The sequence below is a fragment of the Ooceraea biroi genome, chromosome 4 (assembly GCF_003672135.1).
Source record: "Ooceraea biroi isolate clonal line C1 chromosome 4, Obir_v5.4, whole genome shotgun sequence".
In the NCBI taxonomy this organism is placed as follows: Eukaryota; Metazoa; Arthropoda; class Insecta; order Hymenoptera; family Formicidae; genus Ooceraea; species Ooceraea biroi.
In genome coordinates, this window is record NC_039509.1 from 9,058,848 (window position 1) to 9,072,461 (window position 13,614).

The window sequence follows — 13,614 nt, forward strand, 5'->3', positions numbered from 1 at the left end:
TAATACATAGAAATATATTTATTAATACAAATAAGTGTTCTTTTCAAAATACTTGGCGCTGCTAAACCGAATGAAAAATTGTCTTAGTATTTAAATAATCTAAAGATTACAATAATTTCCTTAAACTCTAAATTACATAACAACTCGCTGAAATACACATGTGTACAAATGTAGTTAAACTTATTCTATACTTAATTCTAATTTTTTTATCTAATAGTTGATATAGATAGTCTATTATTTGAAATAAATATGTATATAAATATATATTTATCTCAATGTAATTGCGAGACGCTGTTCTGGATTTATCGATGGTCTTATACTCCTTTTTTGCAAATGCAAACTCACTAGTCGGAGCAATTCATAAAATGTGGGCACATCCATTCTTGTGTACCAGAAGAAGAGATCCGAGTCTTTTTTCAATTCCGAAAATAGAGTTGCGAAATCGCCACGCTCCGCTCGTCTTGTATTTATGGGACGTACATGCCATCGGCGATTTTTCCAATGCTTGCTTTTTTCAGCCTTCCATGCGGCGTACAATGCTAGCACAGCTATTTGCATTGTACATATAAATATCAATTCTTCATGTTCCATCACAAGTTAACCTAAAACGAATATTCGTTAAAATGTAACACACAGGATAAATGTATACTTATATGAATATTTTTCAGAAGTACTTACCAATTAGTATTGGTATATTTAACTTAACACAAAGTATATTTAATCTGAAAACTTGCACAATCAATGAATTTAAATGTTTTGACGATTTCACTTTTCTTTTGGGTTCGTTCCGGGCAGACTTGATAGCGTCTTCAACTTTAGGGTTATGCATCGACATATAGAATGGACTGCGCATCGCGGTACCAAAGCTCGCGCTCGTTGTAGTGTTGAGGATGTATGAATAATATTTAGTTCGTGTTTGAGTCACGCGTATTTATTTAGTGAATTGTACGCATGCGCGGTTTTTTCTTTTGTCAACGATTCGCGCGTTTTCTTCTCAGACAGAAGAACGATTTCGTTCGAGTTCACACGCTTGAGTAACGTGCAACATAGTTTTTCTTTTCATTATAATCTTACGTTCAAGTATTCAATAAAGTGTATTATCATCCTCACGGCTGATTTTACCTCTCAGGAGTCCACTGTGTGTCTTGTATTGTGTATAACCTGCTAAAACCGTAACAGGTTATGGGCCCAGGGCTACGAGCGCAGTAAGAGGTTACGTGAGAGGTTATTTTGTCGAACCGGCAAGAGGTGATAAAGACGAACATATTTTGCCGTGGTGATCAACGGAGACATTCTTTCTCGACCATGGGCGATTCCTTTGATTTAAGGAATATTACAAAGTTTAACGGGACAAAGTTCCAATTATGGAAGTTCCAAATGTTAGCAGTTTTCGAAACTTGCGGCTGCAAGGAGATTGTGAAGGGGTCTTTAGTGAGACCTGCGGAAGACGACCCTATACACACAAACTGGGTTTCTAAGAATGCGAAAGCCAAATGCATTCTTGCTTCTTCGATGGAGTTCGCACAATTAGAGTATCTCATTTCTTGCCAAACGGCAAATGAAATGTGGCAAAAGTTAAGTAATATATACGAGCAACGCAGTGCTGCTAATAAATCTATACTTTTGTCACGTTTTTACGAGTGTCGAATGGGCGCTAACGAGACAGTAATGCAACATGTATCCAAGATCGAGAATCTGGCTCGACAGTTGAACGATGTAGGAGAGGCGTTGTCCGACATAGCCATCAACACCAAAATTTTGATGACGCTTCCTGAAAGATTCAACCCACTGGTCACCGCGTGGGACAGTGTTCTTGTGGAAAATCAAACACGTGCAAATTTGATCGAGCGAGTGATAAAGGAGGAACAACGGCTGACAGTCACGGATGCGAAGGCAGAGGCACTCGTCACAACAAGCACCGGAAAAAGAGGCGATAAATTTAAAATTAGTAAGAAATTCGATAGTACGAGCACGCGTAAAAGTAAGAATAAGAAAGATATAGAACGTTACTTTTGTCACAAGTTGGGACATTATGCAAAAGATTGTTTTAAGAAAAAAGATTTAAATAGAGATAAGTCTGATATTGCTTGTCAAAGTTTAACATCAAGTAAAAGTAAATTTAGTCGCGATGAACATGGTGCATTTTTAGTTACAGAAATCGAAAATAGCGTTTTAAACGCGGATATTAAAAATTCTTGGTTATTAGATAGCGGAGCTAGCAGACATATGTCTTTTCAGCGAAATTGGTTTAGTGATTTTGTCGAGATAAGCGAATCGGTTTGTTTGGGCGACAATTCAGTGTGCGAAGTGAAGGGACGAGGCATTATATATTTTATTTACAATATAAATACAATATATATTGTATTTATATTGTAAATAAAATATATTTATTTTTAAAGAAATAACGAAAGATGTGGAGCAAATGCTGCTGGAGGACCAACCCCCTGCTGCTGCAAATATGCAACTGTTACAGTATTTGGTGAAGCAGCATCAACAACAACAACAACAAGAAATAATGCAGCGGCAGTTGCAATTTCTGTTGCATCAGCAGGGGCAGCAGCAACAGCAGCAGGAGCAGCAGCAACAGCAGCAAGAGCAGTTGCAACAGCAGCAGCAGCAACAGCCGCAGAAACAAGGTATTACATACTTATTTTTATTTTTCATAATATTATTTATTTATGTTATTATTTTACTTTACATATACAGGGTGTCCCGGGTTTTAACCGACAAACTGCGGGAGCATATTCTACTAGTGGAAATAAGAAAAAATTCTTATATCGAGTTTGCTTAGAAATGCTTTATTACAAAGTTATAAACCAATATTGAAAAGGAATATGAGATAAGTAACAACGGAACATAGTGTAGAATTTGGAAGGTCGAAGATGTTTATGTTATGTGTATTCACATGTATTCATGTTCACTATGTTGAAACGATTCAGTATGATTGTTACTTTCACAACAGTAGCTGTTAGATTTCAATCGTCGTGTGAACTAGCAATTACTATCAGAATGTCAAAAGTGTTTTCAAATGAGGAATCCACTGATATTCATTTCGTGTACGGATTCTGTGACGGAAATGCACGAGCTGCCGTACGAGAGTATCAACGTAGATTTCCTAACAGGAGAGTACCAGATAGTTCTGTGTTTAGTAATACCCATTTGCAATTACGTAATTTGGGTTCATTTCGATCTATGAATGAATATGATGATGTTCGTTCAGCTCTAAGACACCGACGACGCTCGGAAAGAATCTTAAATCTTTTTGATAATACTCCTACACAAAGTGTTCGACGTGCTTCAGCTCAACTGTAGATATCACAAAACACTATTTGGAGAACGTTGCGTGCTGATGACAGATGCGCATATCATTACACACCTGTACAAGAATTACTTCCAATCGATTATCAGAAACGAGTCGAATTTTGTAACTGGTATGTGAATGCAGTAGAAAGGGACAATCTTTTCTCATCAATGATATTATGGACAGATGAAGTGACCTTTACAAGACGAGGCATATTCAATTCTCATAATAGCCATGGCTCATAATAATCCACATACTACCAAACAAAGAAACTTTCAACACGAATTTCGATGTAATGTTTGGATGGGTATACTTCATGACCGGCTTATTGGTCCGTTCTTTTTACCTGACCGATTGAACGGAGAATCTTTTCGAAGATTCCTATCAAACGATTTACCAATTTTGATGGAAAATGTGCCACTGCAGTTTTGCCAAAACAGCTGGATACAGTTAGACGGTTGTCCATCGCACTATGCTAGACAAGTTAGAAACTGGTTAGATAAACATTATGCTCATAGGCGGATTGGTCGAGGAGGACCGGTTTTCTGGCCTCCAAGATCGCCCGATTTAACGCCTCTTGATTTTTATTTATGGGGAACTTTAAAAAATAAAGTTTACAGTACAGAAGTAATCTCGCTTGAAGATTTAAAGCAACGAATTACTAATTCAGTTACTGAGATGCAACAAAATTTTCAGGAATGTCGTACTGTAACAAATTCTGTACTACGTCGATGTCTAGCTTGTATCGATGTGCAAGGACAACATTTTGAAATGCGTCACTAAATCATTGCGTAGATAATTTTTATTTTTGTGAAAAAATCCGTTGTTACTTATCTCATATTTCTTTTCAATATTGGTTTATAACTTTGTAATAAAGCATTTCTAAGCAAACTCGATATAAGAATTTTTTCTTATTTCCACTAGTAGAATATGCTCCCGCAGTTTGTCGGTTAAAACCCGGGACACCCTGTATATATCCAAAAATGTGTAAATGGAAAGTGGATAGACGGTCGCATTGATGATGTTTTGTATGTACCCAGTTTAAAGAATAATTTATTTTCAACTGGTATAATCACTCAGAAAGGTTTTGATTTGCGTTTTATTTTAGATAACGTTTTCATTTATTCAAAGGATAATTTAGTAGCTTATGGAAAGCGTGAGAGAAATAATTTATATAAATTGATGTTTAAGGTAATTGTGAAGAATGAGGTTGCGAATGTTGTTGCAAAGGATGATTTAACCTTATGGCATCGTAGACTCGGGCACATTAACTGTAAAGTGTTACGTGAAATGATTGATAACAATCGAATAACCGGTATAAAGATGAATAATTATGATGCTTCTTTTTGTGAGTGTTGTGTTTTTGGGAAGCAACATAAATTATCATTTAATAAGACAGTAAGAGTTAAAAGGGCCAAAATAGGTGATTTAATTCACGCAGATTTGTGTGGTCCTATGCCCACGGATTCGGTGGGAGGTTCGAAATATTTTTTGTTACTTAAAGATGATCATTCGTGTTTTCGTACTGTGTATTTTTTGAAACATAAAAGCGATACTTTTAAATATTTTAAAGAGTTTGAAATTGCTTTTTATAATAAATTTGGATATCACATAAAAGTTTTTAGGTGTGATAACGGTACGGAATTTCGTAATAAAGAAATGATGAATTATTTATCGTCACATGGAATAAAGTTCGAGACATCAACACCTTACGTACATCAACAAAACGGGCGAGCTGAACGCGAGATGCGTACTATAATTGAATGTGCTCGAACAATGATGCTTGCGAAGAAAGTGCCTCATAGGTTATGGGCAGAGGCAATAAATACAGCGGTATATATTTTAAACAGGTGCGTTTCATCAATGTCACGTGATAAAATTCCGTTCGAATTACGGACACAACAGAAACCAGACTTAGCGCATATTAGGATTTTTGGAAGCGTTACATATGCACATATTCCAAAAGAATTTCGCAAGAAATTTGACACTAAATCGAGAAAATGTATTTTAGTAGGGTATCAAGGTGATTCACAGAATTACAGATTATACGACCCTAATGTTGATAATGTCATTGTTTCACGTGATGTAGTATTTAACAAAAATGATGAAGATGTAAAATCAGAAATGGACAGCGGTCCTGTTATTACTATAAAAGACGAGGCGATTAACGACGATAAAGATTTAATTAATGATCAAACGGCAGATGACAATGACTTTTTAGATTGTGAAAATGCGAGCGATGAAACCGAGCCAGTTATTTCAAAGAAATATGAATTAAGAGATCGGAAGAGCATTAAGACTCCAAGTCGTTATGCGGCATGCTTTGTATCTTATGTGGAACCAAAGACTTACTTAGAAGCAATACAGAGTGAAGATTCAGCCAATTGGAAAACCGCAATTGCTGAAGAGCTTAAAGCACATGAAATAAATGAGACATGGGAATTATCACCTTTACCTGTAAACAAAAAGGTTATAGGATGCAAATGGGTGTTCAAAATTAAGGAAAACCCAAGCACAAATCAAATAAGATACAAAGCACGCCTTTGCGCTAAAGGTTATACACAAAAAGAAGGATTAGATTATAAAGAAATATTTTCACCGGTGGTCCGTTATGATTCAATACGAGTTCTTTTAGCAATAGCCGTACAAGAAAATTTAGAAATCGGACAATTTGATGTGAAAACAGCTTTTATTAACGGAGATTTACGAGAAGAAATTTATATGCAAGTACCAGATGGTTTAAAAATACAAAATAAAAAAATGGTTTGTAAATTGCGTAAAGCATTGTACAGGTTAAAACAGTCAGCGAGATGCTGGAACGAGAAATTTGATATTTTTTTAAAAAGTATTAATTTTAAAAAATCAACAGCTGACCCGTGTGTGTACATTCGATTAGATGAGCGAGGCAAGGTAATAATTGCGTTATATATTGATGATGGTCTCATTATAGCCACAAATGAAAGTTTAATAAGTGATGTTTTAAGACAAATACAAGACGTATTTGAAATTATGATTGGAAATTCCGAATATTTTTTAGGTATGGAAATAAAACGGAATCGTAAAGAGAATTCGATATGTATTAGCCAGACATTATATATCGAGCGTATATTAATGTCATATAATATGACAGATGCGAAATCTTTATCAATCCCTGCAGATCCACATGTAAAACTACAGGTTGTTAATGTAGAAGAGGAATCGAAGCTTAGAGTACCATATCGTGAGGCAGTAGGCGCTTTGTTATTTTTATCGTTTGTATCACGACCGGATATTGCGTACGCTGTAGGTGTAGTCAGCAGGTATTTAAATAAATACAAGGACCAGCACTGGAATGCAGTGAAAAGGATTATGCGATATTTGTCTTGCACAAAATATATGGGAATAAGATATTCGAAATGTGAAATTTTAGATTTAATAGGTTATTCGGATTCAGATTACGCTGCAGATATAGATACTCGTAGATCGACCAGTGGCTATGTTTTTAAGTTATCGAACGGTCCAATTACATGGACATCAAAAAGACAAAATTGCGTAACCCTTAGTACTGCAGAGGCAGAGTATATAGCGGCGTGTTTAGCAGTTAAAGAATCTGTGTGGATACGAAAATTATTATGTGATTTAGGTTACATTTATGATAATCCAACTACGATATATGTTGATAATCAATCAGCTATTAAATTCGTGAAAAACTCCGAGTTCCATTCTCGGACAAAACACATTGACATAAAATTTCATTTTATCAGAGAAAAATACGATAGTCGTGAAATCGATGTAATGTATGTATGTACAAATGATCAATTGGCGGATATATTTACAAAGGCCTTACCGAAAAAGAATTTTAATAGATTATTATCCGCGATGGGTTTGTTTTGTAAGGATATGTAATGCGTATAAGTATATTTTATGTTTGTTATTATTAAGTACGCGACTTCCAACACTCAAAAGGTGGGAGTGTTGAGGATGTATGAATAATATTTAGTTCGTGTTTGAGTCACGCGTATTTATTTAGTGAATTGTACGCATGCGCGGTTTTTTCTTTTGTCAACGATTCGCGCGTTTTCTTCTCAGACAGAAGAACGATTTCGTTCGAGTTCGCACGCTTGAGTAACGTGCAACATAGTTTTTCTTTTCATTATAATCTTACATTCAAGTATTCAATAAAGTATATTATAATCCTCACGGCTGATTTTACCTCTCAGGAGTCCACTGTGTGTCTTGTATTGTGTATAACCTGCTAAAACCGTAACATGTAGAAAAGGAGGTACTATATGATAGGCCTATGTCTGTCTCCCTTCTTGCAGGCCGTCGCAATAAAGTTGCGAACCCTGCGCACAATTTTTGTTTTTAATGATATAGTTAATTATTTTTCTACTATTGTATTTTACAAATATTTGTTTTAATATATTCATGTATAAACAATAGATAAATTTATATTCATGATTTATATTATTATATTGATATTTATATTTTTGTACGTGTACTATTGTATTACAAATTGATATTTTATTAAGTATTTAATTATTTATTATTTATTGTAAAGTATTAATTATTTATAAAGTTCTATACATAAGTGCTATATATAGAACTTTATAAATAAATAATAAGATATAGATTAGTTAGATTAATAAGATATACATTAGTAATGGAATTGTACAAGTGCGAAATAAAAAATATAATAATATAAATAATCAATATAAGTTTATGTATTGCTTATACGTAACTATATAAAAACAAATATTTTAAAAATGCAATAGTGGAAAAAAGTAGAAAAATATGTTAACTATTATATAAAACTACTTTACTTGTGTGTGTAGTTTTATTAACTTATTTTTATTGTATTTATTATTTATTGCATATATACATATAATATACGCAATACACACATTATTACAATTTTTATTATTTATATTAATATTATATTATAGGTAATAAATAAAAAAATTAAAATATTTGATATACATATTTGTATATATCTGATTATATTTATTGCTCATACATCTATATATATATATATATATATATATATATATCTGTCTACAATATCATAACTGTATATATTATAATCCCATTAAAAAAACCTTATAAAGGTGAAAAAAGTACGCCAAGTACATAAAAACTCTCACCTTGTACGAAACAAAAGTGTAAAGTGCTATTTATAAAAATCAAAACTAAATATGAAATCAATAGTTAACTAGCCAAGTATCTCGAAGCAATGCAGTTTGAATATTTTATCCAAATGTTTTCCATGCATACTCTCTTATCACATAACGACATTGAAGTACTTGGCGTGCCCGGATTGCAGTGGTCAAGTGTTCTTCTAAATATCTTATAACATTCTTATAAATTTGTACAGCATCTTGATTTTTACTGTATTTTGTATCTTGATTTTCAATAATGACTCATAAATCTTGTTAGTTGGAAATATTAAAATAAACACATTTACAGTTTTGCAGACTAAGAAAGTGATTACAAATATCTTTTTTCATTACTTAGCCGACACACATAATTTACATGTAAAGTACAGATTATAGTTAGGACAATATGTTTTAATGCGACCTGGGCACGCCAAGTACTTCAATGTCGTTATGTGATAAGAGAGTATGCATGGAAAACATTTGGATAAAATACTCAAACTGAATTGCTTCGAGGTACTTGGCTAGTTAACTATTGATTTCATATTTAGTTTTGATTTTTATAAATAGCATTTTACACTTTTTGTTGCGTACAAGGTGAGATTTTTTATGTACTTGGCGTACTTTTTTCACCTTTATAAGGTTTTTTTAATGGGATCTCATTGCTTTTTGCAAAAATTTTTTATTTATATTTTTTCTGCAAAAATATATGCATTTTTAGCATTTCGAGGCCAACTGCACTTTTGTACTTTCGAATCATTTATTAATTGCCATTCGGTACCTTTAGCACGTACTATGTTTGTATAATGTCCATCAATTGTACTTTTACCTTCATGAAAAATTCCACTAATAATTTTATATATATTCGCACTAATAGAGATCTTTTCCGTAGGTACACCTTTAATTTTTAAATCTGTTATTTTAATAATTTTTGTATCACTAATTTTAAATAACAATAACTGTAAGATGATAACACTTCCTGTTATACTTATATCAGTCTTTGCAAGTATAGAAGTAGCACCACAATTAGTACATATTTTTTCCACATTATTCCAGCGTGAAAAACTATATTGTATTAATTCTTGTAAAGTTGATTTTTTTAAATTGTCAGGTAATTGGAGCAATAATATATAATTTGTATACATTTTTGTGTTTGTATAATTGCATACTTTACATCGTAAAGTTATGTTTAATTGGTGCTCGATTACTCTCTTTATATTATCAATGTTATTAATAAGATGTATAATAAACTCACTAACATCTTGTTGAATCTTTTCAAGATATTGATGTCCTGCCAATTGCCGTATTGCCATTATATTAATAATGTTATCGTTTGACACGTAACAATCAATAAATTGTCTTATAATATTCGTATGTTCAAGACGAAACAACAATTTTCTGAGAGTAGAATAATGAAGCACACATTGAATTGAAACATTAGCATAGCAAGATGTATTATCAACATTTGGAAGTCCTCTTATATGCCATAAAGTATAATCATTAATATCGTTATCATTAACTTGACATTCCAAGACATTTTTTGATATTGCCAAAATTGTATCACGAACCTTGTGAACACGTGGTTTCAAAATATTAATATGTACAAGATCTGACCTGTATTGTGTTCTTAATCTGTTATATTCTATTATAGCTAACTCAGTTGCTTTTACAGAAGAGGGATCAAAATTTATAAGGTGCAATCCACTCAACGTAGTTACTCGTGAAAGAGCGAATTTATTATCTATGAATCTCGAAGTTGATACAGGATCGAATGCAATAAGCTCGTTTGCAGATTTTCCATTGGCAATTGGTTCATTTATTTCTCGAAGATATTCTATCAAATCGGTCCATAACCATTCACATGGACTAAGAGTAAGAAACCAAGTAGCAGGTCCGTAATTATTTATCATACAACGCAAATTGCCTCTAGGTATTCTCCAATATTGTTCTGTATTTCGTAACTTAGAAAATATAGTACTTAAGTTAGATTCAAGCTGCTGGTTAGATAATTGCTCCAAATAAGTAGCAGCTGTATACTTTTCACGAGGATCAGTAACATTCAGTTTATGAAATATGCCAGCATTTAATTGTCGCATATTGTTATCATGTAATGAATAGAAAAGAAATTGTGGATTTGTCCGAAATTCCGAGTGTTCTGACATAAGTCTTAATTTAATATATTCGAAATCAGTTATCCGGACACATCTATCTTCATGCTGTCCATTTACACCATATGGATATAAATCAGGAAAACATTTTGTATCCAAATCTTGTCTCCGTCTCCGTCTCCGTCGTCGTCGTCGTCGTCGTCGTAGTGCAACATCGTCGTCGTGTCGTCGTCGTCGTCGTCGTCGTCATGCAACATCATTATTAAAATCATTTTTAATAAATAATAAATTAAATCATGCATGTGTGAACAGCAACTTGAGGGACAAAATCGCTTTGCATGTATATGTGCGAACATATGTACGTGAGTCTGAACCAGAATACGGAAAACGAAACGTCACGATTCTAACGTACGAATATAATATCTCAGGATTGACTGCACCAATCTTATTCAAATTGGTCGCGATCGAAAGCTCGCATTCACATTTTATTATACAAGTGCCGTTAGATTTTTGATTACGGCTTTAATTCCTGAGATATTTTAATCATAAGTTGATATGACCTGTCAAATGGCATGAATTGCAGATAAGCTACTTGGTAGCGCGCGACGTTTATGCAATGAAATTGGTAACACTCGATATTATACAGTGACTCTCATTGTTCGGAACCTTTTTTTGATTATGTACTTGGCGTCGCGACGCTACCGCGTCGCTTGATATAGAACCTAATATGTTATACATAGTATTTTTATACGCATAAACAAACATTTTATTGTAACACACACACACACATATATAGTTTAACTAATATTACCTTTTTAAAGATGTATGTTTTATGTTGCAGTGTTGTATGCTGTATGCTCTCTTCGTTAGAGTTGTTACAATCAATGTTTTTCTCATCTTTCCATTGATTTCTAGATGGGACTGCATCAGGTTTTAAATACTTTTTTTCTCCAACTACACTTATGTTGAAATCCTGTTCTGTAAAGTGTTTTGAACAAAGTTTTGCGTTTTGATTCATATGTTCCATATTTAGTACTGATAGCCATAATTTCATTATGTCGTCCTTTTGTGGAACTCTGAAAAAAAGATAATTAATATAATACTTATTATTTTGTATAATTCAATGTTTTTTTTTTGTTATAAAATATTTAATAAAAAATATTTAAAATATATCTAAAATAATGGATGTTCAAAATGTCCCTTGTATGTAAAACGCAACTACATAATCTAACCTCACTTTTCATAATTTTACTTCATAATTGATATTAAATACTATTACACGCACTTATTGTATCATATCACATATAGTTTATATGTATATTTAACAAACGCTATGCAAAAATGTATATAATTACAGCTTTATAACACGTTAAGAAAGTATATTATAAATTATAACAATGTTTCATACAAGATAAAATGTACTTACTGATGCAGTTGTACATTCTTTTCCTTCTTGTTATAACTGGTCTTACATATCACACATTTCACACCCATTATTGTTAAATAGGTTGAACAAACGGAAGCACAATAATGCGATAGAACGAGTCGAGTATCAATCACGAGTGAGCAGGTGCTGAATTTAACGCTACGTTATTACAAAAATTCTGGTGGGGACAAACTTCCCAATGAGCTGCTAGCAACAAAGGACAGACATAGGCCTATCATATAGTACTTCCTTTTCTACAGCGGGCGCGAGCTTTGGTACCGCGATGCGCAGTTCATTCTATATGTCGATGGGGTTATGTAACGCAGTTGACTACTCGCTTTCTGATTGGTTGGCTTTTATTCCTATCGCGCCATTGTGTATTGGGTAGCGATAATTTCTATTACTATTTCTATTCTATTGCTATTCCCCTGTTCCTATCACTATCGCCTCGCATTGTGTCTCCAGCTTAAGACGATGATTAATTATAATATACTGGGTGTCGACTTTCGATTATAATATAAAGGGTGTCCGATTTTAATTGACCAACTTGAAAAACTTGTAACTGTGAGATTCTAGAAAAATTTGACACGAGAGATTAAACTTTATATTTTCTGATGATTTATATACTAGGTGTCGACTTTTGATTATAATATATAGGGTGTTCGATTTTAATTGACCAACCCGAAAAACTTGTATTTGTTATTCTAGAAAAATTTGACACGATAGATTAAACTTTATTTTTTCCGATGAGTAATTATATTGATACTGAGTGTCGACTTTTGATTATAATATATAGGGTGTCCAACTTTTAATGACCAAGCGAAAAAATTGTATTTGCGATTTTATAATATACTGGGTGTCGACTTTTGGTTGTAATATATAGGGTGTCCGATTTTTATTGACCAACCGAAAAACCCGAAAAACTTGTATTTGTGATTCCAGAAATATTTGACATGATAAATTAAACTTTTTGTATTCCGATAATTAATTACAATATACTGGGTGTTGACATTCGATTATAATAAAAAAATTAATATCTCACAAAAATTACCTTTTTTGAAAAAAGGGGAAAAAGGCGCCAAGTACACACGCCAGTCACAACCAACCAAATAAAAATTAATCTATTATACAAATGTATATATATATATATATAATTAACCAAGTAAAAATTAACTTATTAAACAAATGTATATAAATCTATAAAAATATGATATCGGAAAATGGCGCCAAGTAAAACTTTACCAGTCACAGCTAATCAAATAAAAATTAATCTCTTAAAAAATGTCATATACAGGGTGGCCCATTTTAATTTATACAGTCGATTTTTTAAAAAACTAAAAGTGATACGAAAAAATGTTTCAGACAGACATGTCACGATTTCGAGGGGGACATAAGATGATACCATTGGTTTGACCTTGAATAGTCGTTTGAAGGTCACGCGAAGATCACCTTCTATTTCTTAAATTGAAACCCCAACTTTTTATTGCAGATTCTTATTCTCCATCGAAAAGTAAGTAACTTTTGTTTGAAACATTTTTCCGAAAAATGTCATCTTATGTCCTTAAAATGTCCTCAAAACTCATCTTGAAGATCATTTTAAGGACATAAGATGACATTTTTCGGAAAAATGTTTCAGACAAAAGTTGC

The 13,614-nt window shown here is 32.8% G+C and overlaps 2 protein-coding genes and 1 long non-coding RNA gene across 14 annotated transcripts in view; 1 reads left to right on the forward strand and 2 right to left on the reverse strand.

The window, feature by feature from the left end:
• LOC105283067 (protein ALP1-like) overlaps positions 1–13,614 on the reverse strand; it is a 58,302-nt gene that overhangs the window by 12,856 nt on the left and 31,832 nt on the right. For 5 of the 7 annotated variants that reach the window (XR_894624.3, XR_894623.3, XR_002193564.2 and 2 more), the window contains exons 1-2: positions 11,968–12,098; positions 11,353–11,617 (exon numbers count right to left, since the gene is read on the reverse strand). The exons of 1 other annotated variant lie outside the window; for it this stretch is intronic. Coding sequence is in view for 3 of the 6 variants with exons in the window: in XM_011345524.2 (XP_011343826.2) it covers positions 11,353–11,617; positions 11,968–12,035 (333 nt within the window). In the remaining 3 variants the exon portion in view is untranslated. Of the gene's footprint in view, positions 1–11,352; positions 11,618–11,967; positions 12,099–13,614 lie in introns of those variants that run through there. One more of the 7 variants, XM_026969035.1, reaches the window with a different exon arrangement.
• Positions 210–840, reverse strand: LOC105283066. Its single transcript, XR_894622.3, has 2 exons — positions 679–840; positions 210–602 (listed from the first exon to the last, which is right to left on the reverse strand). It is a non-coding gene; the product is annotated as an uncharacterized LOC105283066 (long non-coding RNA).
• Positions 881–12,143, forward strand: LOC105283064 (mediator of RNA polymerase II transcription subunit 15-like). 6 transcript variants are annotated; one of them, XM_011345520.2, is made up of 3 exons: positions 881–1,981; positions 2,400–2,636; positions 12,049–12,143. In XM_011345520.2, the coding sequence occupies exons 1-3, from the start codon at positions 1,306–1,308 to the stop codon at positions 12,051–12,053; spliced, it is 918 nt and encodes a 305-aa protein (XP_011343822.2). In that variant the 5' UTR covers positions 881–1,305; the 3' UTR covers positions 12,054–12,143. The 6 variants fall into 6 exon arrangements, with proteins under 6 accessions (XP_011343822.2, XP_011343820.2, XP_011343821.2 ...); XM_011345518.2 differs by lacking the exon at positions 12,049–12,143 and adding an exon at positions 11,383–11,968; XM_011345519.3 differs by lacking the exon at positions 12,049–12,143 and adding an exon at positions 4,493–4,616.